General features: G+C 59.6%; 5 protein-coding genes across 10 annotated transcripts in view; 1 reads left to right on the top strand and 4 right to left on the bottom strand.

Moving 5' to 3' along the window:
* The window catches only part of CHD5 (chromodomain helicase DNA binding protein 5), a 28,005-nt gene extending 18,176 nt beyond the window's left edge, over nucleotides 1-9,829 (bottom strand). The window contains 8 exon segments of the mRNA XM_025142683.3: nucleotides 1,353-1,476; nucleotides 3,124-3,248; nucleotides 3,768-4,006; nucleotides 4,567-4,685; nucleotides 5,445-5,528; nucleotides 5,530-5,622; nucleotides 8,983-9,113; nucleotides 9,709-9,829. Coding sequence (XP_024998451.2) covers nucleotides 1,353-1,476; nucleotides 3,124-3,248; nucleotides 3,768-4,006; nucleotides 4,567-4,685; nucleotides 5,445-5,528; nucleotides 5,530-5,622; nucleotides 8,983-9,113; nucleotides 9,709-9,772 — 979 coding nt within the window. The 5' untranslated portion in view covers nucleotides 9,773-9,829.
* A 60-nt stretch (nucleotides 9,830-9,889) lies between these two features.
* RPL22 (ribosomal protein L22) lies at nucleotides 9,890-12,613 on the bottom strand. 3 transcript variants are annotated; one of them, NM_001395908.1, is given in 5 exon segments: nucleotides 9,890-10,098; nucleotides 11,224-11,340; nucleotides 11,342-11,349; nucleotides 12,057-12,161; nucleotides 12,528-12,613. In NM_001395908.1, coding segments are annotated over 5 exon segments (387 nt in total). In that variant the 5' UTR covers nucleotides 12,540-12,613; the 3' UTR covers nucleotides 9,890-9,953.
* Nucleotides 12,614-12,904: 291 nt separating this feature from the next.
* Nucleotides 12,905-18,128, top strand: RNF207 (ring finger protein 207). Of its 2 annotated transcripts, none has more exons than XM_417536.8 (17): nucleotides 12,905-13,553; nucleotides 13,640-13,772; nucleotides 13,855-13,999; nucleotides 14,068-14,149; nucleotides 14,228-14,303; nucleotides 14,373-14,498; nucleotides 14,603-14,649; nucleotides 14,753-14,825; nucleotides 14,932-15,000; nucleotides 15,088-15,156; nucleotides 15,245-15,366; nucleotides 16,389-16,578; nucleotides 16,661-16,846; nucleotides 16,920-16,971; nucleotides 17,047-17,164; nucleotides 17,251-17,331; nucleotides 17,602-18,128. In XM_417536.8, exons 1-17 carry the CDS (start codon nucleotides 13,363-13,365, stop codon nucleotides 17,771-17,773), a joined length of 1,932 nt encoding a protein of 643 aa, XP_417536.2. In that variant the 5' UTR covers nucleotides 12,905-13,362; the 3' UTR covers nucleotides 17,774-18,128. The 2 variants fall into 2 exon arrangements, with proteins under 2 accessions (XP_417536.2, XP_024998452.1); XM_025142684.3 differs by having other exon boundaries at nucleotides 17,562-17,704.
* A 484-nt stretch (nucleotides 18,129-18,612) lies between these two features.
* Nucleotides 18,613-21,768, bottom strand: ICMT (isoprenylcysteine carboxyl methyltransferase). Of its 2 annotated transcripts, XM_040651126.2 has the most exons (6): nucleotides 21,522-21,768; nucleotides 21,318-21,406; nucleotides 20,980-21,149; nucleotides 20,197-20,414; nucleotides 19,804-20,029; nucleotides 18,613-19,342 (listed from the first exon to the last, which is right to left on the bottom strand). In XM_040651126.2, exons 1-5 carry the CDS (start codon nucleotides 21,753-21,755, stop codon nucleotides 19,847-19,849), a joined length of 894 nt encoding a protein of 297 aa, XP_040507060.1. In that variant the 5' UTR covers nucleotides 21,756-21,768; the 3' UTR covers nucleotides 18,613-19,342; nucleotides 19,804-19,846. The 2 variants fall into 2 exon arrangements, with proteins under 2 accessions (XP_040507060.1, NP_001006298.1); NM_001006298.2 differs by having other exon boundaries at nucleotides 18,620-20,029.
* A 202-nt stretch (nucleotides 21,769-21,970) lies between these two features.
* On the bottom strand, nucleotides 21,971-25,666 carry GPR153 (G protein-coupled receptor 153). Of its 2 annotated transcripts, none has more exons than XM_015297063.4 (6): nucleotides 25,521-25,666; nucleotides 23,935-24,946; nucleotides 23,365-23,794; nucleotides 23,113-23,302; nucleotides 22,848-23,038; nucleotides 21,971-22,778 (listed from the first exon to the last, which is right to left on the bottom strand). In XM_015297063.4, exons 2-6 carry the CDS (start codon nucleotides 24,288-24,290, stop codon nucleotides 22,125-22,127), a joined length of 1,821 nt encoding a protein of 606 aa, XP_015152549.1. In that variant the 5' UTR covers nucleotides 24,291-24,946; nucleotides 25,521-25,666; the 3' UTR covers nucleotides 21,971-22,124. The 2 variants fall into 2 exon arrangements, with proteins under 2 accessions (XP_015152549.1, XP_015152548.1); XM_015297062.3 differs by having other exon boundaries at nucleotides 23,935-24,404.
* Between the last annotated feature and the right edge of the window lie 302 nt (nucleotides 25,667-25,968).

Genomic DNA, 25,968 nt, shown 5'->3' with positions numbered 1-25,968 from the left:
AAGCAAGGGACAGATGCAGTCAGAGGGACAGCAGAGCCACCAGCTCTCCCGAGACAGCTGCTCCTCTATGGTATAGTTAAGGAAAACGCAACACATTTCACCTCAGCCCCTCCTGCTATGTCCCCCTGCCTCTCTGTCCCTCAGCATCACAGTTTATCTTTGCACACAGCATCATCTCACCTCTGTCTCTCTTTCTCTCTCCACACTGTATCATCCTTTGGTTCCTTCAGGCTCTCAATGGAGAATGCCAGAACCTGGAGAGGTTGCAAGGGAGGCAGTCAGAGAAACCTCCACAGACCCCAGCGCCAGCAAATGTACCATGCAACAGTAACGCAGCTGAGGACCCTCCTCCTGGGACTGCTGCACTCTCCTTGGGCACTCGCTGGGTGCAGAACAGGAGCTCCTCCAGCTCCATCCAGAAAGAGAAGGGAAGGAAGGAGTGTGGGCCACAAGGCCCATACCCCACAGGAGGCAAAACACTCGCCTCCCAGCTGTCCACGAGCACAGAAGGCACCCTTTGGTTCCTCAAAAGCAAAACTCATCAGCAGAAGCAGCAGATGCACAGTGTCTTGGTGCAGAGGGACTGCTCTCAACAGGGATGGAAATGTCATTAACCAGACCAACACAAAGCCTCCACCAGTGAAGGAATATGCACATCAAAGCGGCCCATGGCCACTCAGATCCTGCCAGACATCTATCGCTGCTGCCCTTCATCTCCCTATGCCATCACCACAGCCCTGGCCTGCCACCAACCACACATCTCACACAGACAAACACCATCCGCCAGCACAGCCTCGCCTGCAGCCAGGCCTGCTCCTCAGGAGCCAGCCACACGCTGTGCTTCTCTGGGGCTGTGCCTGTGCAAACCACTTCCCCCGGAGCCCCACAGATTCCAGAACGTGCTGCCTCAGGACAGACCTCGGAAGGACCAGACATGCAGGAAGGTAGCAGCTGCCCACCTGTTCACACTGCGCTCCAGTGCCCAAAGCACCACTCAGTGCTGCAGCTGCCCTCCTGACAAAGTGTAAGCCACAACAGAGCTGGATTAGGGCAAGAGGAGCCCTGGGGCATGGAAGGAAAGTGGTGGATGGAAAGGTCCGGGCATCAGGCTGATCTCCTTCACCACCAGCAGTGCTGCGGGGAAGCCCTACAGCAGACTGTGCTTTCTGCAAACCCACTGACAACAGTCTGCACATCATGAAAGCACCTCTCATCACACACACAGACAAGCACATCCCTTCCTTTCCCACGGAATTAGTGCCAGACACTGCTTGGAACTGCAAGGACCAGGAAAGCACCATCTGAATTGGGAAATCCAAACAACAGGAACAGAGTACAAAGGGATGGCCTACTCCTCTTTTTCTTTCTCCTCCTCTTCCCTCTCTTCCCCAGGCCAGCCGAGCACTCGGAGCGCACGGAGGAGCTGTTGATGCTGGCACTGTCAAAGTCGGATTCCTCCCGCTCTTCCTCTTCACTCTGCAGAGGAGAAAACATAACCACACAGTGTCCAGGTGCTGGCATACAGACACTTCCAGGATGTTCTGCTACAGAGCAGAGCTAAGCACCAGCAGTCGCACGAAGCCACACAAGATCACTGATCAGCAGCTGAGCTCCTCAAGAGAAGCACCGTAGGGCTCCCACAGGAATTGGCTGTTTAGGGCATCAGGGACAGTGGCAGGGTTATCACACTCCTGGCACTGGCAGCCAGGGTTCATAAGAACGTGTCACAAGGCATTAGGAAGCAGGTAAATCTCCTCCGTCAGATCGATGTTCCAGCCAGGCAATCAATCAGCACAGACTACAACGAGAGCCAGAGGACAATTATCTCGCACTGCTCAGCACAGCACAGAGGCAGTTAGCCAGGTTGAGCAGCACCATCAAGGTGCAGTCACTGAACAAAACACATAAATCAGTGACTCAAGTTCACACCGTGTTTGCCTGTCAAGAGATGGGTTCTTGGTTTCCCTCAAAACATAACAGTGTCTGAATTCTTATTCTGAAGACCAGACTTGCACATGCAAAGCCCCAGTTTGTATGCTCCTTTGTGCACAGCATTCTGACTGCAGGAGCAAGCCCAAGCTCCTCCTCAGTCTTAGAAATGCAAGTGCACAGATCTGGAACGTACCCAGACATGGGATGGATTTTCTGTGATGTGGGACTGAGTGATTGCCCCAGTCTGCTCCTTCCTCTTCTACTTCTGATACACAGAGTTACTTACAGACTGGTTGTTATGTGAATAAGAGAGGCAGGGAACTCCAGTAAAGGTGAGCTAATGGGACTTGGCACAGTACTATCAAGATCTGCAGGAGAACCATTCCTATCGAGTAGTTATTCAGGAGATTCGCTCTTTAAAATGCTTTGCTTACATCTGATATTTATACACTGACAAGAGTGCTGCATGTAAACTGCAGCAGAACCCTGCTCCCATGCACTTACTGGGGTGCTCAGCTGTCCTCAGGTCATGCTGCAGAGCCACAGATGCCAGGAGGCAAGCAATGGCAACTTAATTAAAGCATTTGATAATTCTCTTTGACATAAAGTTCAGCTGGAGTGCAAGCCCTGAAGAATTCCTTTGCAAATGAAATCTGAAATGATGGCATTATCAACCTCATCACTGAAAATAGACGCGATTATATGGTTTTAGCAGCAAACATGCCCAGATACGACATCTTTACAAACACAAGTTTGGACACAGGTCTCTAACAAGGGATGAACAAACACCCCAAACAGAGACTGGCATCTCAAAGAGGGGCACAAATGAGGCTGCAGCATTTCTTTTCAGCAGCCTTCATCCAGGCATCCTTCCATCTCCAACCAAAGACAGCTTGGCCCCTTCCACAAATGGGATGTCCAGACACTCTGAGGGCCAGTGAGGGAAGGACATGCCACACAAGGCTGGAGGGCAGGGACCATGCAGAGATTTGTGATCTGTGTTATCTCTAGGAGGCGACAGGCACTGCAAGAGGGATATGCAAGTTGGCAAGAACAGGGCAATCCTGCTGGAGCAGCACACACTGCCCTGCACAAGGGAGATTTTTAGGCAAAGGGAACTTGTCCTGGCTTTTCTCTGCTGCACCATCCCACACCCGAGGCCCTGCACAGAAATGGGAAATGCACACTTACAGAGGAGCCCTTTTTCCTTTTGCTGGGGATTCCTCCAAACCGGAATTTTAGGCCTGCCATCTTTTTTCCCTTCCCCTTTTTCTTCCCATCTTTTGAGCTCTTGATTTTCTTCTTCACACCTGGACCTGGAGGAACAAAAGTCTTGTTGTTCCACTGTTTCAAGAGTCCTCAGGCTGCCAGCCCAGATCCAGTGCTTGCAAGGAAATGGGAGAAAAAACTGGCACAGGAGGAACACAGCTAACCTGGAATGCAGGAAAGGGACTGCGGCCTGCAAACTGCAACAAGGCTGGGAATGCCAAATGCAGAGTTAGAGGTCTGCAAAGCAGGGAGAAAAGATCCCTCTCTGCTGGGGCAGCCCAAAAGACACTGCAGGATCTGAGGCTGCAGCACAGGGAAGCTGCTGCAAGCTGCACTCTTGGTAAAGTACCAGCTCTGAGCTGCTTGTTCTAAGCCTCTGGAGGCATCAACAACTGATAAGTGCATAACTGGAACAGCAATCCTCCCGAGGAGATTGCTCCTCTTCCCCCACTGCCCAGCTTCTACAGCAATTCACACAGAACCTTCCAAATAGGAAGAAAGAAGTGCAAATCTGCTGTCAGAAACAGGAGAATTTTCACAGTAAGCTCACTGTGCTTGGTACCTACCCTTGCCTTCCTTGGTTTTTGCTTTCCTGATGACAGGGGGCAAGGCAGGCTGCTGGGGGCTGGCAGGCAGCTGTGGCGCAACTGTGACAGTCTCCACTGCTGCAGCCACGGCTGCCGCTGCTGCCGCCGCCGAGCTGCCCTTGAATGGGTTGTTGGCACTGAACTCTCGCCACTTGGCACCAAGCACTGTCATCATCTTGGACATGGGGATCTTGGGGTTCTTCTTGGCAATCAGAGGCCTGAAGGGTGGGGGAAAGGGAAAAAAAAAATCACAGGTTAAAGGAAGTGCACATCTGCTCCTGCTTGTCACATGCTGCAGGAAGGTTCTTCAGCTCTGGAGCATTAGCAGTGCATGACTCATGGCAGCAGGTCGCTGTGGGGCACTGGTAGTGGCTCCACTGGAAAGGCAGCAGAAACCAGAACTTTATTATTGAGGAAATAACGAAAAGGACATGCTTACATTTCTCAGACTGCTGTACCTGTTGTGTCCTGAACACCTCATAATACAAGCCAAAATTGCTATTGTTACTTATTTTCTTTCCTACAGAAACTTTACAAATAAACAAGCACAAAAAGTGGAATTATGCAGAGTGGGCATGGGGGGGAGAAACAATTCAGTTGTCTTCCAGTCAATTATCCTGCAATTAAAATGGAGTCCTGAAGACCTTTCTTGTCATGGAGGGAGAAGCAGTAAGGAGCTTGTAAAGTAAATTCTGCATCACAGCTTCAGGTTCTTATTTGAGTAATATCCAAATCTCAATCACTGCCCAAGACCCCATTGATACCTATGGTTTTATACCTGAGAAATTGGCTGAATGCCTTGTAATTAGTAAGAGTATGGTAATCTTCTTCTGAGAAAATGTAATCTACATCATCAAGGCCCCATTCTTCCATCAGCTGGGCTGAGCTCTTAGGCTCCTGCAGAATTACAGAGAGACACTGTTAATGTAAGTGACAGCTCTGCAGACAAACAGTGTCTGTCATATACCCCATGTTAAACTCTCTCCCTAGTCAGCGACACAGAGATTTGTTTCTGCAATATAAAAAAAACAAAGCATACACAAGTGCTTAATAAACTAATGCTTCACACACTTCCAAGAAGCAAAATAATACAACGTCATCCAAATGCCCCTCATACCACATCATATAATGCAAAGCCTTCCCAGGTTTCATGTCTCCAGGAAACATAATCTCTGTAGCTAACAAAAATAACATAGGATCATGTTGGCCTTTCATCTGCCAGTAAAAATGCCAGGCTGTGCTTGAGAGCCCTTGATGAGAGTCCACTGCAGAATGGGTTGCTGCTGGAATTGCAAATGCTTCATGGTTTTAAAAGCAAAGCCAGCCAAAAAAATCAGCATTGTTATGGCTGCTTTTCTGTTTGTTTCAAATAAAATAAACCACTGCTTTCAGTAGTGCTTTCAATACCACAAAAGGTACCATGAGGAACTCTGAGCACACATTACCAGGTGGCTAACTCACTCTACCTGATGGGTATACCTCTGTGCCTTAAACAAAGGTAACTTATCCATCAGTGCAAGGTGAGTGACCCGCAATTACAGCTCTGCTCTCATTCAGTGACTCTCTGAACAGTGTACTCAAATGTCAGCAGGGACCAGGCCACACCATGAGATCCAATGTTTGAGCACCAGCTCAGGATGAACAAATCTTTGGTACCTTTAGCCCTCCATCATCATCATCCTCCTCTTCATCCTTCTTTTTCCGTTTGGTTTTTTTCTCCTTCTTTTCCTTCAGTTTTTTTCTTTTTCTTCTTGTTGGGGGAATAGTCACTTCCTTCACTCTCAGATTTCTCCTCAATCTCCTCATCATTGTCTGATATCTCATCATTGCTCCCCTACAACAGAAGATGACAGTGGAGAAAGAGCAGCACCTGCCCTCCCTCAGCCACAGGCACACAAGTGGATACCCCTTCTGCCTCCATGTTGTAACACACTCCTCTGAAAGCATCACAATGCTGCAATACCACAATGTTCACATACCATTCTGATGTGCAGCGGTGTAAACAGAAAGCCAGGACACAGCAAGTAAATGAACATACATAGTAAAAACAGCCATACAGTAAAGCAATGAGTAACTCCTCTGAGAGGTGGATAACCGTTCAGCTAAAAGATCTTAAGTTTTCAGACAGGTGGAACCTGAGTAACTTTTCTGATTGACATAATACACTGCAATGTGTGCCATCCCATCTCATATTTATGGTTTTACAGGAGTACAGTAACATTTTTCTAGCACAGTGTGAATAGTTAAGAACCTAAAGAAAGAGGATGTCTCTTGAGTCACATGCATGTCTTATAGCTCACCAGACAGATGTTGAGAGACAGGCGGCCACATGGAACTCCCACCAGGCTTTTGGTCACAGCTTCAGCAGCAAGAACCTCTCCAGAAAGGCCTGGGCCCTGCCGGATGGCTGACAGATGCAGTCAGCAAGGACCAGGCTTATGTACACACCAAGCATGGGAGAGCCAGAGCATGGAACCCAGCAAAGCAGAATTTAGGTTTCTTTCCAGGACAGACAGCGACTTACTGCAACAACGTCATTACCACCCTAACGAAAGCCACTGCTTGCCGGGCAGATCACTCGCGTTGCAAGAAAGACAGCGACAATGCATGCCTCTGGGCATACGTTTTCCTTCCTACACCCTGTCCTGTCTCTGGAAGCCGCCCCACCAGGAGCAGCGGTGCTCAGCACCACGGACAGCGCCCGGCCGGGGGACAGCCGGGAGTCGCCTCCCGCCGCTGGGAGCTCCCAGCCCGGCCGGCATCGCAGCCACAGCGTCCATCTGCTTTGCTATGCAAAAATCAATTGCTCTCACTGCAGAGATTCATTTTCGCTCAGCGGCCATTACTGATGTCGGGTCCTTTCTGGTTTGGGGGAAAAAAAAAAAAAGCTTTTCCTTTAGCAGTTATAATTTAGCACTGAATAATTGGTTGCCATGGCAACGACTGCAGTACAGGTTGAAATTCCCACTCTCCCTGCTTTCTTGTCTGACGAGGACCTTCATCTACATACGCTGAGGTTCAAACCGCAGCCAGTTATTTTATGCAGATCTTTCTGGGGTTTGCAGCATCAAGTCTAGCACCAGAGCTTCAGTGAGCATTGCCACAAATGCCAGAATGAGCTGCAATGAGGCTAAACAGGCAAATTCCCATTTAAAAGCAACACAGCATCACTTCTGCTGCGTGCCCCAGTGACAAAAACATGGGGCATTCCAGGGTTAGGTCAGCCATCTCTTCCCCTAATAGGAGGAAAGAGCATCCTGCATCCCCAAACCTCTGGGAAAAGGTTCAGGAAAAGAAAGCCCAAACTGAGGGTTCCCTTTTCTTTTACCTTCTGGCTGGGAACGCAGCCTGGGTGCTGGTCAGAAACACAGCTCAGTGCCTATGCACAGCACTGCAGCTCCTCGCTGGCTTTGGTGGAAGACAGAAGAATCTCTGACAGGCAGAACCAAGCCTGATTAACACTGCCCGCACAAGGCATTAATTAAAGAAGAAAACGCCCTCAACATCCATCCCATTATTTTCCTCCCACCCCCAGCAAGGAAGCAGTCAGACAAGGCTCAGGCTGCACATGTTGCTCCCATAGCCTCAGGCAGGCTGACGTGAACAGAGAACTGCCAGGAATGAACGTACCACACGTTAGTATCTTATCTTTCCTCTATTAAAAAGCAGCACAGGAAAAAAAATGCATCCCACGTTGCAAAACACACAGGAAGCAAGGCGGCCTGAGCCAGCTTTGTGCGGTATCTGCAGAAACAGAACATCACCATGGCCACGAAGGAGGGGAAAAGCCTCCTCTGGGCTCTGGCTTCTGCTCACAGCTGCCAGGTCATAGCACGCCAGACTCAGTCAGGTTCTTTACATACACAGCACATAATGCTCCTGGCGGCAGCAAAAGCACTCCGATGTGCCACCTCATCTAGCCAATCTGCTCATACAAGTCCCAGAGGGAGTGGCAGCGATGACTGGAAGAGAACAGTATCATTGATCCCCTGCTTGGCAAGGGAAGGGGTGGGGATGCTTCTGGCTCTGCTGCATAAGAACATTCGATGCTCATCTTCAGGCACAAATTTCCTGGGGAAAGGGTCTGAGGAACAGCAGTTGCTCACTGCTCCTTCCCCACAGTGCCTGCCTGGTGCTCACAGCCCTCAGCCAAGACACAGCCTGCCCTCCTGAGCATGCAGGGACAGCCCAGCCACCTCCTGGGACACACAGCGGAGCCCACGGTTAGAAGGGGGCAGTGGGAAGAACAATTCAGGTGCCATTAGACTCAAGGACATGACGCCTTGTCTTTGTTTTCTCACAGAAGACTCAAAAACCCTTCCACATGCTAAATCCTCAGACCTCCCTGCCCTTCCTTGCTGAATGTTTTGGTCAAGTGCAGCCCACAACAAAACATCTGCACGCTTTCTGATGGCCACAACTCTTTGCCATCTCAGCACTGAAGACCTCAGGAGGCAGCATCCTCATCCTCACAATCCCCACCATCTCACCGTGCAGCATGGGACAAGCAGGGCATGGGAGTTCGTACAAGGAGAACAAGATGATGTGCAGACAACTCTCACAACTGAGGACCAAAACTAACATTTATTGCGTTTCCAGCATTAAAGGAAATACACTGAAAGGAACAGGTTCTCAAAACGCCAGCAACCAGAAAGAGGAAGGCTCAGAGCACAGATACATGTCTGCTCCTCACCTTCCACATCAGTGCCACACAGGCACAGCCTGCCTTCCTGGTGCAGTGTAGTGGGGTACAGGTGTACCAGAGAATTGCTGAAACAAGTGTTCTAAGAGCAGGCAGCAGGAGAGAGGACCCCCCAGAAGGCACTGCAGGCACCCAAACCTCATGGGCTGGGAACCATCCTGGTGCTTTGTTACTATGCCCTGCACACTGTAAGCTTCCATACCATTCATTTATTTGGACAACACAGTGAAAAGTCTCCACCAGGAACAAAGGAGAAACAGCACCCACCTCAGCAGATCATTGGAGCTGGATAAGAACCACCCAAACCCGATCCTCAGTCACCTCCCCGGGCCACAAGCATCCTCACACAGCAGGGAGCTGCCTGCTCCTGGAGCCCCACAGCTCCCCAGGTGTCTTTGCTGTCACCACAGGCATTGGGTGCCCTGGGCATCCTACCTCCACGCCACATCTGGCAGGAACCCACCAGCCTCATCTCAGAGCACACAGCTTTACCTCTTTCTTCCTCCTCTTGATTTTGGCCACCTTGCCATCTTTCAGCTTCTTGGATTTCTTTTTCTTCTGCACAGCAACTTGCTCCTCTGCAAAAAACTCCTCCAGTCCTTCCAGCACCCCATCATCTTCTTCTGAAGGCAAGAAGGACAACTCACATGGGCAGCCTTCCCAGGCACAGCTCAGCTTTGCCCTCCCTGGGCACCCCAGAGCGCTGTGCTCAGCCCCAGGCACTCACCGGCACCTGATGGACAGCAGGGTTTGTGTCACCGCACCATGCTCTGAACCCACACAGGCACACCAGCACACACCAGCGCACCACCCGCCCTCAGGGAGCGGCTCAGCGCCGTTCGGAAGCGCAGTGCTTTCATCCCTGTGCCTCTCACATCTCCCAGCAGAGCCCGTTAAAATGGATCACAGCGAGCGGGGCCGGCGCCCAACAGGTGTCCGCTGCGCTCCCTCACGGGCCGTCCTCACCACCCTCACCCCGCTCACAGCGCTGACACCCCGTGTTTCTTCAAGTCGCCCCCAGCGCCTCCGCTCCCCACATCAGGCCCGGCGCGGCACGCAGGGCGGTAACAGCGGGCCGGGCGGGCCGCACCGCAGCGCTGAGGGACGGGAGGGCACCGCGGCAGCGCCCGTCAGGCCCCGACCCCGCGAACGCCGCGGACGCGCCCACCCCTCCCTCCCTCCCGCCGCCACCCCGCCGCACGGCGCCCCGCCGCCCACCTGACACGTCCTCGTCGTTGTCCGCCTCCTCCAGCAGCTCCTCGCCGGCCGCCGGGCCCCGCATGCCGGCCGGGAGCGCCGGGCGCGGCCCCTCCGCGCCAAGATGGCGGCCGGCGGCCCCGCCCCGTGACGTCACGCCCCGCCCCCCTCCCTCAGCCCCCACCAGCCGGGAACGCAGCGGTAACAATTCTTTCCCACAATTTATTCAGGAAAATGTACAAAACGTTTCCATCTCCGCGTGCGCTTTAGTCCTCCTCCTCCTCCTCCTCCTCGTCCTGGTTGATCTGGAAGTAGCGCAGCTCGTAGCTCTCCTTGCTGTTGGCCACCACGCGCAGCCAGTCGCGGAGATTGTTCTTCTTCAGGTACTTCTTGGTCAGGTACTTCAGGTACCTGCGGGACCACAGCAGCTGGGCCGGGCGCACAGCACTGCCCCAGGGTGCTCACCTCCCCCCAGCCACAGTCACGGTGAGCACCTGCCTGCAGAACCCCCCTCCACACACCCCCCCCAGGCTGCCCTCAGCCCCCCACGCTGGGGAGGGGATGGATTCCACGTGTGCACACACCAGGAGCAACCCCTGACACCCCCACCTCCTCCAGGCCCCCCTTAAGCTGGCAGCCACCCCCTCCCGCCGCCGTCCAGGAGGGGCACAACGAGGCCCGGGTCCCTGCGTGCTCTCAGCAGCCCCCAGGATGTGCTGAGCACCACAGTGACACAGCAGAGCCCCCCAGGCGGAAGTTCTGATGTCACCGGCAGTACCACCACCACGCACCGACCTCTTCCCACCGCTCCAAGCCTCCAGTTCCCCCACTTGCCATCTCCGCCCACAGCAAAAATCAACATTATCAAGGCCAAATAAGGGACAGAAGTGTCAGGCAAGAGCCAGGGAGACGGCCAGCAGGATGAGGGTAAGGAGGCTGGAATGGAAGTGCTTGGATGGGCACACGGGTAAAAGCCATGCCCACACTGCCTGCCTGCCACCTCAAAACACCAGCAGGCTGCTAAAGGTGCGGTTAGCAAAGGAGCACCCCGCTCCAAATTCCACTCCCGTCAGTTGTGCATCCCACACAGCCATCCTGCTGAGGTTTCTCGACCACATCTGTCTTAAAAATCACTCAGAACCAGTCACCGTACCTAACTGCACATGGAGCTTAACCGGGTCAGCACACCTTGATGCAAAGCATCACTTCATTACTTAGTACTTCCTCACACATCGCCATTTTAGAGGTTCAGATCTTGCACCTCAGGCACTAATGATGCCATCCTCACCAACCACTGCAACCCCAGAAAAAGAAAGCACCTCCTCATGACAAACACAGCAACGCACAGGGAAAACTCACACAGCAGAGCTCAATTCCATTATAAGCAAAGCACCTGCAGACCTCGATACCCAAACGCCGAGCAACCAGCACACACTGCCCAGTGCTACAGTCCCAGGGCTGTGCAGTGCTGCCTCACACAGCCTGAGGCACAGCACAGCCTGCAGCCTTGCCCTGCAGCGCCCGTCACGTTCTCACCTCTTGGAGAAGGGCACCTCTGAAGTAACAGTGATCTTGCTCTTGCTCCTCTCGATGGTCACCACGCCACCACCCAGGTTTCCAGCCTTCCCATTCACTTTGATCCGCTCCTGCAAGAAACTGCTCCTGGAAGAGGGAACAGACGCTCAGTCAGAGCTGTTGGCATCTGTTTGTGCTCAGCATTTCAACATTTTGGTCAGAGCTAAGAGGAGGCAAAACGACCACGTGTCACGGAGGAGCGAGGGGAAGCCTTTCCCTGTGGGCCTGGATCCTCTGAGAGGACCCATGGGCTAACACCACAGCTCACAAAGAGCCATTCACATCTGCACAGAAGGGACACACTAAAGGCCAAGTGACCACACCATTACGGTATGATGACATTTATTACACTGTGAACAGAGCAAGACACGTTCCGATCTCTCTTGGACTCAACGATCCTTGCAGGTCCTTTCCAAATGAGGTCCAAAGGATACTTCACCACAAACCCACGTCTCAGAGGCGCGCTGTGTCTGAACACAGCAACAAGCAAAGCCTGATTGAAAGCATCCACCAAACGGCAATGGAACATGGTGCTCTCCTCCAATGGTGTTTCTCAAAGCTCAACGTGAAATAAACCCTCGCAGGGGTGGATACTACATACTGTTCACAGATACGCACACACTTCAGCTGCAAGCTGTTAAGCAGCAATACACCTCCGCCAGCACTCAGCACGATGCACACTGAGGCTCTGGGCCGTCATGCAACGGTGCAGAGCGCCCGAGGAGCGCACAGAGCAGCGAGAGGAGCAGAGGGGCCTCACACAGCAGCCCCCCCCGGGCAGCCCCAGCACTCACAAAGTTGGCGGCGTCCATGATGCCATCCTCCACCGGGTGCGTGCAGTCCAGCGTGAACTTCAGCACCTGCTTCTTTTTTTTGCCACCCTTCGCTGCGGGTTTCTTCTGCGGGACGGGGAGAGAGAAGAGCGGTGAGGGGCGACGCGGGAGGGGCGGGGGGCAGGCAGGGGGGCCGGGGGGAGGGCAGCCGGGAGCGGCCGGCGGTTCGGGGAGGGAAGCGGGACAGGCCGGGAGCCCCGCACCGCCCGCGCCCCGCGCCGCCCGCCCGGGCCCGGCGGAAGGGGGAGGCGGAGGCCCAGGCCCAGCACCACGCGTAGGCCCGAGCCGCGCTAGGCCGGGCCGGGCCCTCCAGGAGCGGAGTCAGGCGGGCCCGAGCGGCGGGGCGGGCGGGGCGGAGGGGAGCCGGCAGGGCGAGGACGGCCCGGAGCGGACGGGAAGCCGAGCGGCGCGGCGCGCCCGGCGAGCACTCACCACGGGCGCCATGGCGGCTTCAGCGAGGGGCAAAAAGGGAGCGCCGCCCCGCGCGCATGCGCGGAAACACTCTCGGGCGGCCACCGCGCGTGCGCCGCCCCCCGCACCGCCTGCGCCCACGCCGCCGCCGGGCCGCGCGCAGGGAGAGCGGCGGCGCGCGCCGTGCGTAGGCAGCGCCGAACGATCGCCGGAACCATCGATCCCTTCCGGCCGCCGCGCGCCGCCGGGCCCCGCCCGCTCGTGGCTCTGCCGGCGGGTAGTGCGGCCTGGCCGCGGCACGGGGCTGCGAGGGGGCGGGGCTGCCGGCCGGGGGCGGGGCCGGAGCGAGGGGGCGCGGTCCGGATCCCGCCGGCAGCGGCCACGTGCGTGGGGCCGCCGCGCCCCGCCCCGGGCGGCCGTGCGGTTGCGGCGCGGGCGCGTCCCCGCAGTGCCGCGGAGCTGCCGAGGAGTGACCCGTCACGAGGGACGCCCCACGAAGGGGAACGCTATCACGGGGGTCACAGGAGAGTGTCACAGTGTCACGGGGACGCATCTCCACGGGGGATGTCCCGCGGCGGGGCACCGTATCACCGCGGAGCACCGCACCCCGTCACGACAAACACCGCGTCGCGACGGACGTCCCGCTGAAAGGGCCGCCCCAGTGACAGGAGTGCACCCGTCGCGGTGTAACCCCGCGAGGCCCCATCCCGAGGCCGCTCTCCCGGCGCCATTCTCCCCCCTTCCCCCCCCCCCCCGCAGCCCGCGGAGCCGCCCCGCGAGGCCAGCGGATAAAAATAGCCGGGCCGGGAGGGTCCGCCCCGCGGCGCTGGGGCCGGCGGCGGGGCCGGGGCTGCCGATGGCGGGCGGCATCTTCTCCCCTCTGGGGAGCTGCGCGGAGCTGGAGCAGGGCGCCTGGCACCCGCTGGTGTGCCTGCTGTGCCACGGCCCCTTCCAGCAGCCCTGCCTGCTCGACTGCTACCACGCCTTCTGCGCCAGCTGCCTGCGGGGCCGCGCTGCCTCCGGCCGCCTGCGCTGCCCCCTCTGCGGGTACGGCCGCTCGGGACGCCGCCGCGCGTGGAAACCGCGCCGCGAGTCCCGCCCCGCGCTGCTGCTCAGCCCTCCCCTTCCCTCAGGCATCCCTCGGTGGTGCGGGGCGGCACGGGGCTGCCCCCCGTGGACCGCCTGCTTCAGTTCCTGGTGGACAGCTCGGCGGAGGGCTCGGAGGACGCGCAGTGCGCCAACTGCGACCGGCTCTGCGCCGAGGCGGTGAGGAACCGGCAGAGCCCGGCACCCCGCTGGGACGCCGCCGCCGCCGCCGCCGCCGCCACCACCGCCTCTGTACCGGCAGGACTTGGACACCATGTGCTTCTGCAACACCTGCAGCCAGCCGCTGTGCGCCCCGTGCCGCGAGGAGACGCACCGCGCCAAAGTCTTCGCTCGCCACGAGATCGTGTCGCTCAGCAAGCGCACCAAAGCCATCCACAAGAAGTGCCGTGAGTACCGCCCGCGGGCGCCGCGCTGTGCCGTGCCACGCCGGGCAGGACGTCCCTGTCCCTTGCAGCGCTGCATGAGGAGCCCTACATCATGTTCTCCACCGAGAAGAAGTCCATGCTCTGCATCAACTGCTTCAGGGACATGCAGGGGTAAGCGTCCCCGTGTCCCCGTACGCTTCCCCATGGCCACGTGTCCCAGCCGTGCCCTCACTGCCCGCCCGGCCGCAGGGAGAGCCGCGCACACTGCATCGACATCGAGACGGCGTACATGCAGGGCTGCGAGAAGCTGGACCAGGCGGTGCTGGTAGGTGAGCGGGGCGTGGGGTCAGGTGTGGGGCCACGGCAGGGCCACAACCTCCCCTGTGCCCCGCAGGCAGTGAAGGAGCTGCAGACATCCACGCGTGAGGCCATCGTCCTCCTCAAGGCCATGATCGAGGAGGTGCGCAACAGTGCCAGCGAGGAGGAGTCGGCCATCAACGCCCTATTCAGCGGCATGCAGGTGTGGGGCTGTGCCCGTGGGTGTCCCAGCAGCCCCATGCCCTGTAGTGGGGTGCTGGCATGGAGCTGAGCTTGCAAGACAAAGTGTGCCCATGCTGTTGGCAGGAGCAGCTCTCCGACAGGAAGAAAGCACTCCTGAAAGCTGTGCAGAGGTGAGGGGCTGCAGGGCCTTGGGCACCACTACAAGTGGAGTGCCCTCCTGGTGTGCACCGAGTGCCCGGGCAGCTCCTCACGGCCGGCTCCTGCTCTAAACAGCCAGCACGAGGAGAAGGAGAAGGCGTTCAAGGAGCAGCTGGCCCACCTCGCCTCCCTGCTGCCCACCCTGCAGGTAGGGCCAGGCTGGGTCACCCACCCCTTGGAGTGCCAGGCCCGGCTCTGCGCTGAGGGTCGGACAGACCCCAGGGAAGCGGCAGCAGTGACACCGCTGTGCACAGGTCCACCTGGTGATCTGCTCAGCCTTCCTGAGCTCCGCCAACAAAGCCGAGTTCCTCGACCTGGGCTATGTGAGTCGTGCTGACGCTGCGCAGCACGTGGTGCTGCGGTGCCGGGACCTCACACAGCCCTGACCCCACCTCAACGCTGCCTTCCAGCAACTGATGGAGCGGCTGCAGAGGATCGTCAAACTGCCGCACCGCCTGCGGCCAGCCCAGACCAGCAAGGTAGCGTGGGGCTGACCCCTGCCCACCGCCCCATGGGCAGCTCCAGCCCCAGCCCTGCCCCAGCCCCACTGCCCATCTCACCCTGCAGATCAACACCGAGTACCGCGCAGAGTTTGCGCGCTGCCTGGAGCCCCTGCTGGTGCTCACCCCTCGCCGCTCCGTGGTGGGCAGTGCTGGCGGCATCGGGCCTGGCATCACCGGAGCAAACATGTGAGGTGCTGGGGTGGGGCGGGCAGAGGGGGCCACGCGCTGCGCCACGCGTTCCCTCCCGCATCGCTGCGTCACCGTGCCAGCCTCACCCCCCTTCCCTGCCCTTGAGCCTGTCCCCACGAAGGTGGCATGGGGACAGCACAGAATGCAGCTGTGCTGATGAACGACAGGCACGGGGGCTTCAAGTGACAGTTCTGGGAACGGGGCGGGCAGTGCTGGCAGCGGACACCGAGCAACACTGCGCACGGTCCCCAGCCCCACCGAGGGCCGTGCCGTGCTCCAGCCAGCGCCGTGCCAACTCCCGCTCACCGCACACCCCGCTCCACTGCGGCCCCGCAGCCTCTTGGCCGGCCACTATTTTTATCAGAATTTCATAGAAGTGCCCAGCCGTTCCTTGCTGGGATATATTTAGGCCCATTGATGTCACAGTGGCGCGGGCCCTGCCAGGCGCTGCCGGCTGCTCGTCCCGCGGAGAGGACAAACAGGCACTGCTGCCCATGGGCACCACTCCTCACGCCCGGCCGGGCTCTGCGGCATGGGGCAGCTGAGCACCAGGAGAACGGAGCTGCATAGAGGGACTGCAACGCTGCACGGTGGGATCGTGGCATTGCTTGATGGGGAAGTGGTGCTGCTTAGTGGGACTGCAGCGCTGCACGGGGCCAGCAGGGAGCTGGGGGAGGTGGTGGCAGCAGTAGGGGAGCAGGTTGGGGCAGAGGTGGGCAAGGAGCTCCTGCACAAAGGTGGCCGCACCAAGCCAGCTCCTGCCTCCTTTGTGCCAGAGCTGAGCTGCTGAGCGGGGCAATGAGCACCAGTGCAGGACTTGCTATAGAAACCTTACTTTGGGACAGCACAGTGTGCTTCCAACCAACCTGGGTACCCAAGTGCAGGAAGGCACCAGGGGGGCTTGGGCAGTTTGCATCTCAGGGGTTGGACATCCCCAGCCCTGCGCGCAGCTCCGGCTGCAGGGAGTGCCAGGTCCCGGGGGCCGCCCTCTGCATCCCACCGCTGTCACCTCCATGCAGGATCCCTGGCAGCCAATGCTCCAAGACACTGATGGTGCCTGGCTGCCCCCCCGCTGGCGATAAGATGTCCAGCAGCTCCATTGTGCGGAAGCCGACGCTGCACCGATACATCAGCACCAAAGTGCTGCTGGCCGAGGGCCGTGAGACGCCGTTTGCTGAGCACTGCCGCAACTACGAGAACACCTACCGGGTATGGGACAGGCAGGGCGGGCGGGGGGGGCAAGCTCCTGTCCCTCACCGCCTATTGCTGTCCCTCTCCCCTGTGCACGCAGATGCTGCAGACGGAGATCCAGGGCCTGAAGGACCAGGTACAGGAGCTGCACCGCGACCTCACCAAGCACCACTCCCTCATCCGCACGGAGATCATGAGCGAGATCCTGCAGAAGTCGCTGCAGATGGATGTGCAGATTGCAGCCCACTACTCCTCGGTGGAAATGATGCGCAGTGTGTTTGAGGAGGTGCGGGGGCAGGATCCCTTCCTTCCTCCCCAGTGCTGCGTGCCTGTGCCAGCAGCGCCCGTTCCCACTGCAGGTCTGGGAGGAGACGTACCAGAGGGTGGCCAACGAGCAGGAGATCTACGAAGGTACAGCTGATGGGCAGAGCCACCCCAGCAGCCGCTCGGTGCTGCAGGGCACAGACACAGCACTCTCGCCCCCAGCCCAGCTCCACGACCTGCTGCAGCTGCGGCAGGAGAACAGCTGCCTGACCACCATCACCAAGCAGATCGCGCCCTACGTCCGCTCCATCGCCAAGGTGAAGGAGCGGCTGGAGCCCAGGTGAGCAGTGCGGGTGCTTTCGGTGCTGGGGCCCATCCCTGTTCCCCTTCCCATATCCAGCCACAGTCCGGCTCATCCTGCTGCAGGTTGCAGGAGCCCCGGGAGCCCAAGGATGAGCACACACAGATACTGCTCAGGATTGATGACAGCAGTGAAGCAGCGCAAAGGTAGGTGACTGCCAGGGTCTCAGTGCAGATACCTCAGTGCGCAGGGATGCCTCATTCCAGCCTCACGCTGGCAGCAGGGAAACCTTGGTGCCGTCTGCATCGCCCCATGCCTCTCTGGACAGTGGGGAGGGAAAGCAAAGCGCTTTCAGGGGGTCAGGTGCCCTTGCATGCCCTTTGAGCGCAAGGGATCGGAGAGGATTAGAGCTCTGGAAAAGAGCTGCTTAACCCAGCAGGCTCAGCTGCCTGCCCAGCCCGCTGCCCCTGCCCTAGGGACAGCTCACCCGGCGGCACAGACAGCAGGGAGCAGGCGCTGGGTAGCCGAGGGGGCTGCACACCTGCTCTCACCCCCGGGGACCCACCCCCAAAGAAGGAGCACCGTGGGAGTGCACAGAGGAGTGGGACCCTGAGCGCAGACCGGGAGGAACCCCCAGGCTCGAGCTGAGCACCCAGAGCTGTGCTGCTCCGCATCGGCTGTGACCGACTGCGGTGTGCTCAGCCCGGGGCACACACGCAGTAATGGTCAGGCTGTGAGAGCTGCCCTGTGGAGGCACAGACTTGTATCCAACATACCTGGATTCTACTTACTTTAGCCTTTCTGTTAGCAGTGGTTATGGTTTTCTTCGTAGTATGTTCAAACACATGGCTTGTGCCAAGAGCAAGGATGGAAAAACAGACTGAACGTGGCTGAGTTTGTTTGCTATGTGATACACTACATCTGGCTTAGGATGACTGAAAGAGAATTCCTTTATATTCCCTATCTCGTGTGTCAAAAGTGAAAATAAAAGCGCATAAATGGACTCTGCTCTTTGTTCTGGCCCAGGGCAAAGGGGTTTGCCAGGTCTCACTGGTCCAGCCCTTCTCAAAGGCAAAAAAGATTGAAACATTTGAAAAAAAAATAAAATAAAACGGAGCTCACAAATAACTGCACAGAAATCACCACTACCTGATTGTTGTATTTTCGTGTCGGTTCTTCTCCTCCAAGCTAAAAACATAGTAAAAGAATCTATCGGTGAACGTTTTAAGCTGATACTCGGTGCAGAAAGTGCTCTGTAAGACAAAGCTGAACTCCGAGAAGAAAGGATTCCATGTAGGTTAAGCAAGTAGAGCCCAAGGATTGCACCTATCTCACCAACTACACGATTCAGTTACTGGAAGTCGTAGTCATACTTCAATGTAATACTGAACAGTACTGAAAACCCACTGGGATTTATAAAGTCAGGAATTCCAGCTTTGCTGCTCTGCCCATCACCTCCAGGTCCCCAAATAACAACCAGACAGAAGTTGGCAATTTCTTTTTTCTCTTTTATAAAAAAAAAAAGTCACAAAAGCGATTCCCATCAGTGCCCTCTTTCCTGAGCTGAATCACAGTATCTTGCCAAGGAATACTGCAAGCCTGAAGCGTGTACTGACAAGCGACTCATTTCCATTCCAGCAAGGAAGAACTATGTAAAACCCAAGAAAACAGTGAACCTCTTTGGTATATCACAACAGAATAAATTATACCACAAAGCTTGAATAGGAACCATTTCCAAAATGGCCATGTTTAAAATAGCATTAGCTAGCCAAACTTGTTTTTGTTTATAGAGAATTTCCCTGGAAGCTTCTCCCATCCGCACCAACATCCCAGGTTTTCCCCCAAACCAAGCACTACAGCTCTCTGAAAGCCCTCTCCTGACTCTCCAAACCAAAGCCCTGGGATCTCTGGGGACAGAGCTGGCCAGTGAAGACAGCCGGCAGGGCAGGAAGCAGCGTGATTTGGAAGCAGGTCTTGGATGAGCACCGTCTGCATGGACAGAGCAGACACAGCAAGGAGGTTTGGGAAAGCAGCAGCCGACGGCTCCTGAGCTCACTGAGAGAAACGAGAGCCAGCTCATCCCCCGGGCATGGCATGGAGGTACCGGCAACGCAAGAGTGCCAGGAGCATGGAGGAGGCTCCGTGAGCAGTGTCAGGGGAACCCCAATGTGTTCCCTGCTGCCAGCTGACGTCCAGATGTTCCACAGACCGGTGCATCTGACAAGAGAAAGAGAGAGGCGTGCTCCTGCAAGCTGTCCGAGCAGCAGCCAGGGGCTTGCAGGACCAGGCCTCCAGAGATGAAAGCTGTGCTGTCTGGCTCATAAGGTCAAAAAGCTTTAAAATAGTATTATGCCATAAGAACAACATTCCAGCTGGCATCTTTCCAGTGCAGGGATGGAAGGGCAAAAACTCATTCTCCAGAAGAATCAGTCCACATGAGCTTCAGTACAATTCAGCTGTTTTAGGCAGGAGGATCGTTTCTCTTTAAGATTGCTATAGGCTAAGTTATCCAGAAGATCCCTGAATGTGCAACGGAGGACTCTTATCTCGAGGAGGATGAACGAGCTGCTGATCTCCTGGTGACCTGGAAGGCCGCCCAGCCCTGCAGCCCTCAGCGAGCGGACAGCCGGGAAATGGGAGCAGGCTGCTCGGCGCCAGCACTATGCATAGTTCCTCACCCAGAGCTGGAGGTCTTCTCAACCAGTCCGGTTCCAGCCTGTGTTACAGTTCCACTTTCACCCCTTTAATAAAAGGGAGACCTGATGGCACCTTCCTTTTGTACTCCAGATATTCCTCTCCAAAAAAGTGAATGAGAGTGATCTCCTCCTCTTCTATCCGCTCCCTGAAGAAACGCCAGGATGCTAATGTGTAGCCGACCACGCAGATGGGATTGCAGAGCAACACCTGCCAACAGACAACAGTGGTTAATGCCCCATCGGCTCCACCACGGCCCCATCTCCCCAAGAAACCGATGCTGACAGCCCGCGGTTCTGTCACATACAGGTTTGGGGCAGCATTAACAAACAATCAGTTCATAAGAGGAAAGGATCCGAGGGTTTTGTATACAGTACCTGTGTTCCAATACTCCAGTAAAACCATCCCACGTAAGAAGGGTGCCGGAACCACCCATACACCCCACTTGTCACCAAAGTATGAGTGTCCGATTTCTCATTCTGAACAATATGGTTGAAGTTGGAGCCAGCTGTGAGCATGGCAGCTTTCCTCAGACAATCCCCAAAGATCACCATCAATAACCCTACAGTACTCAGCCAGGTGATCTGCTTCATCTCTGCAAGTGAAGAAGCACGGGTCACTACAGGTTCGAGCAGGGGACTCCGCGCTGCGGGCAGGGGGTGCGGGTGGGACCCCGGGGAGGTCAGGCAGGGACACAAAGGGGGGTGGGCTTCTGCCCCACCTCAAAGCAAGGCAATGAACAACACACAGGCTGTGCTCAACACGCTGCCGCTCCGCAACAAGAAAAGCATCAGCTGCTGCACCCCTGCCTCTTAATTGAGTGAACGGCACCGTCTGCAGCACACAGTGCAGCTGCTCTGAGAGACACAGCACGAAGCAGGACCTGGCTTTGGATCGTGAAGCAAAGCTCAGGCAGAGCAGAGCTCACCCCACAAGCCTGAGGCTCAGCAGAAGGCTCGGCAGCCTGACCTTCCAGCCAGCCCCACTGCTGGGGAAGGACAGCACCGTCCACCAAAAAGCAAACAGATTTGGTTTGCAGCCACACGTAATTTAAGTAAGGCTATTTCTATTGGCAGCACAGCTTTACAAGTGTGGCCAGAAGCACCATCCAAGCACACAAGCAGATGTGTCGGGGACCACAGCACGGGGCTGGGGCTGACCTGGCAGCAGGAGCTTCTCCAGTGTGAACTCCACCCAGGAGGAGAGCGCGGCCAGGTTGTACTCGAAGCTGTGGTTGAGCAGGAAGGAATCCAGCGAGAGGCTGCGTGGGTTGTTGATGGCCGTCACCAGGTACTCGGAGTAGTGGAACAGCGACAGCGAACACATGTACCTGCGGGGAGGGGCACGGCAGGGCCCGGGGGTCGCTCGCATCTCGGCCCCGGCGCCCGCTGCCCCCTCCTCTCCCGGTGCCGCCCTCCCGGCCCCGTGACGCCCCCTCCTCCACGCCCGGTGCCCCCCTCGGGGCGCTGCCCCCCCCAAAGTCTCCCCCGGCCCTCACCAGCCGAAGTGCCGCCAGGCGGAGCGGCCGGCGCTCAGCAACAGCCCGCAGCCGAAGGCGAAGCCCAGGAAGCCGGCCCGGATGGCGATCTGCAAGCAGAGGGCAGGGAGCGCGCTGCTGTCGGCCCCGCGGCCCAACCCGGCGCCCCCCCGCCCGCACCGCACCGCACCGCACCGCCCCGCACCGCCCCGCACCGCCCCGCACCTTGTACAGCGGCCGCGGATAGAGCAGCAGCAGCGCCGCGTTCACGACGGCCACGTGCAGGGCGAGCGCCAGGCGGCCCCGCAGGCCCGGCGCGGCGAGCAGGGCGGACGGGGAGCCCAGCGCGAGCGGCAGCGCGGCCACCGAGGCGCCCAGCAGGAAGGCGGCCAGACTGGCCCGCGCCTCCCGGCCCAGCCGCCCGCGCCGCCACCGCCCCGCCGTCTCCGTCGCCGCCATCTTGGCGGCACGCCCCGCCCCGCCCCGCGTCGCCCTGGAAACGGCTGCGCGCGCAGCTCGGCGCTCTCGCGGGAGTCCTCGCGAGACCTCTCACCCCGCCCTGTCACGTGGCAGCGCTCTCGCGACAGAACGGAAAACGCGCGCCTGCGCGGTCGTGAGGGGACGCCGTCCGGAGTGCCCGGTGGGCAGAGCCCGCCCCGCCCGCAGCCCGCAGCTCTGTGCAGCCTTTTATTATTGAAAATTGAAAAACATAAACGACAAAAAAAAAAGAACGCGTCCCGCGGTGCAGTCCTTAACGCCGGCAAACGGCCCGGCCCCGGCGCGCTCCCCTCGGGCCGTCCCGCGCGGCCTGTGCCCCCGCGCCGCGCCCTACGAGGCCGAGCCGATGGAGTCCGACAGGAAGGTGATGTACCCCGAGGAGGCGGACGGCGAGCTGAGGAAGCTGCTGGTGCTGCCCCGGCCGCCGTCCCCGAGGCCCGGCCTCGCCGCCCACGGCTCCGCGCCCGGCCCCCCTCGCTGCGCCCGCCCCGCGCAGCCCCCGGCGGGCATCGGGGCGAGGAGCCGCGCCGGGTCCTCGGGGGCCAACAGCTGCCCCGGTACCGCGAGGCCGCCCGTGGGGCCGGGCGGCCGCCGGGGCTCCCGCTGGAGAGCGGCCAGAGGAAAGGGGGAGAGCAGCGCCCGGTGCTGCGCCGCCGCGGGCAGCAACGACACCGAGGCCGAGCGCCCCGTGCCGCCCGCCGCTCCCGGCTCGCCGCCGAACGCGTGCAGCTCGGCCAGGCGAAGGTCCTCGCGGGAGAGGCGCAGCGGGACGGCCAGGCTGTCGGCGGAGCGGCGGCGGCGGTAGGCGAGCTGCTCGTCGGGGTGGGGGCTGAGGCCGTGGCGGGGCCGGTCACGGTGGGGGGCCAGGAGCCGGGCCAGCCCCACCGCCTCTCCGCCCGACCCCCAGCGCTGCAGGTACGCGGCAACCTGGCTGCTGGTCCACAGGTCTGTCTCGTCATGGGAGAAGCGACGCAGCGGGGGCACCTGTGGGAAAACACTGTTAGCGCTGGGGGCCACGGCTCCGCTGCCCGGGCACCCACAGCCCACCCTCACCTGCAGGTACTGCATGCGGTCCCCCGGCTCCGTCCTGGCAGGGCTCACTGGGGGGAGGCCCTGCTCCAGCACTGAGAAGTCACGCGTGGCGATAGGGTCCAGCACCAGGACCTCGGCCGCGCAGCCGTATTCGTAGGGGCGGTCGTACACCAGCTCTCCTGCCACGGCCACCGTGCCCTCCAGGCTGCTCTCTGACAGGAATGGGTGCGCTGTCATTTTGGGCACACCCTGCCCTCAGCGTGTCCCCCCCTGCCACGCACCCCACCTTCATCCTCATCGTCATTGGCCAGCACGGTGCGGCACTTCTCGCAGACAGCACGTGGGTTGGCACGGTAGCGGTCGCAGGCCCAAAGGAAGAGGGGCAGGAGCAGGGACTGTGCCAGCGAGCACCAGAGGAGACACAGCACCATCCACTCGGAGGAGGTGTCCGAGCGCAGGCTGGCAGCGCTCACCACCTGTAGCATCAGCCCATCACCAGCAGCCCCACACGCCCGCACCCCTTCCCAGTAGCACTCACCAGTACTGGGAAGCCCATCAGGATGTCATAGACGAGGACAATGACGGTGATCAGGTAGGTGATCTGCAGGGAGGTCTTGACGGACTCCGATCCGTCAATGGAGGAGCGCCGCTTGCCCTGGGCATCCTCCACCACGATGGTGGGCACGTGGAAGCGGCTGTTGCTGGCATCGGGGCCACGTCGACCCAAGACAGTGTGGAAGAGAGCGATGCCAATGCAGACAGCACCAACAGCCATACTGCCCCCAATGAGGAGCAGGAAGCAGACGCCGAAGCCCAGGCCAATCTCTGTCACGACGAAGCGGCAGTCCCTGGCGTAGAAGCGCTCAGTGGTGTCGTGCCACCCCACCGCTGGCAGAGTGGAGAGGATGAAGGAGACCATCCAGATGCCCATCACAGTGTGAACGGCTTGCTTCCGTGTGTTGCTCAGCCTGGGGAGAGCGGTAGAGCCCCCAGAGTGCTCAGCACTGTGGGGTCTGCATGCCAGTGCTTGCTGCCCTCTCCCTGGGCTCCAGCACAGGCACCGATTCGTGACCGGGGATGTGGTAGGGGGCAGGCTGAGCCGTGGTACCTGTAGTTGACGGGCCAGCGGACCATCCACATGCGGTGGTAGGAGAGGGAGGTGACAGAGAAGCAGGTAACCAACGTCAGGGTGTAGAAGGTGGAGACAAAGACCTTGCAGAGCCCCTCATTCCACTCATAGCCTGAGTGCCACCGCCGGAGCTGCACCACAGCGTATGTGGTGATGGGGATGGCGGTGTTGAGGATGTGGGTGCCTGCCAGGGAGCACAGCAGGAACTCCAGCGGCTTCCACTTCTTCTGCTTGGCACTGATGCTGAGGATGCCCCAGGCGTTGGCGAGCAGCGAGATGCCGGCACACGCCAGCCAGGCTACCGCATTGCCGGGCAGCCGCTGCTCATCGTGCATGGTGGAGGGACGGGGCACCGTCAGCAGGGCGCTGCGGGGCTGCGGCCGGAGGCATCCTAGGGCACCCTCTGCTCCATTGGGGTGGGCAGTCCTGGGTGCTGCCAAGCCCAACACCTGCAAGTCAGCGAGGCCGTCAACAGCACCACAGGCACCCCACAGTGCCACCACAGCCCAGCAGGCTTCTCCCCACCAAGGAGACGCCTGAGCTCACTGTGCCCGCTGGCGCTGCAGCCTCTCGGCTATAATTAGACTCCTTGGGATGAAGCAGCGAGCAGGCACTGCTGGCACGACCGCCTCACCCCGGGCACAGGGAGCTGCCCGTGGCCCCACACTGTGATGTGTGCTCGGGGACCCCCACACGGGGCACAGCTCAGCACCCAGAGCTACCCGCACGGCTTCCAAACACCAGGAGCTATTCTGGGCTTTCCATTAGAAGATTTTCTCTCTTAAAAATAACTATAGGAAAACCAGCCTCCAGAGCCTGCTGTGCCGCCAAGGGAAGCCCGCAGCCCACGCCGCCGGTGCCCCGGGGAAGTTCCCGGGCACCCCATACCCGCGGTGCCGGCCGCGTGGGTCGTGCAGGGGCTGCACCTCGACGCGTGACATTCCCCGCATGGGGGCACCACTCGGCTGTCCCCGGGGGGCTGTGCAACGCGCTGAACAAAAAGAAGGAACAAAAAAATAAAAAGAAGAGGGGAAAAGCATCCGCTCTTATGTAACCGCGGCCCCTCCGCATCCCCCCCCGCGCGCCTCTCGGGGGATTTCGGGGCGCGGGTGACACCGCCTCGAAGCGCCCCGGTGCCACCCGCCTCGGCGGACCGCCGAGTGGACCGCCAGTGGACGCTCCGTCCTCCGCGGATGCTCCGGAGCCCGCAGCCCCGCGCTCCCCCCGCAGCCCGGCCGCCCCTCCCGCTCCCCGCCGCGTCCCGGCACCCCCCGCACGGCTCGGGCTCCCCGAACGGACCCGGGCGGCCCGGAGCAGGGAGGCGTCGTCGGGCAGAGCTCCGGCTGCCTCCCCGCGGGCCGCCCGGAGGGGTCGCCCAGCGCCAGCGCCGCTCCCCCGGCTACTCTCCCCCACGGCCGCCGCCGACCCCCGCCCACCCTCGGAGCCGCCGCCCCCCGCCCGGCACCGGAGCCCCGCGCCCCTCGGCTGTCCGACGGCGGGTGCGCCCTGCGGGCAGCGGGACGCCGCGGGTGCCGGGTTCGGTGCCGGTGCCGCCCCTCCCGTACCTGCCGCCGAGGGCGTAGCGCAACCCGGTGCCGTGCCCCGCCGCGGGGCTGCCGCCCGCACCGAGCCGAGCGCCCAGCCGGGGCCGCGGCGGGCGGGCGGGTGAAGCACGGCGCATGCCTCGGCACCGCCCGCCGCGCCGCACGGGCACGGACCCCGGCCCGGCCCCCGCCCCCCGAGCAGCCCCGGCAGCGGCCGCCAGAGCCCCGGTGGGAGCCGCAGCTCCGCCGCTCCGCTCCCCGCCCCCAGGGGCGGGCGGGGCAGGGACCACCGGAGCCCCCTCCCCCTGACCCACCTCCCCTCGGCTGCGCGCCGCGACCCCCCCCGGGTGCTGTCCGCGGGGCCCCGGCCCCTCCCGTAAGGACCGGGGGGTTCCGACCGCCCCCCAGGGGAGCGTCCGCGGCTCGGAGCGCGGCCTTTGCAATGAGCTCCAAACCAACGCCGCCGCTG

This window comes from Gallus gallus, chromosome 21 (genome assembly GCF_016699485.2).
Source record: "Gallus gallus isolate bGalGal1 chromosome 21, bGalGal1.mat.broiler.GRCg7b, whole genome shotgun sequence".
Classification (NCBI taxonomy): Eukaryota; Metazoa; Chordata; class Aves; order Galliformes; family Phasianidae; genus Gallus; species Gallus gallus.
This window is presented reverse-complemented; position numbering and strand designations above follow the sequence as displayed.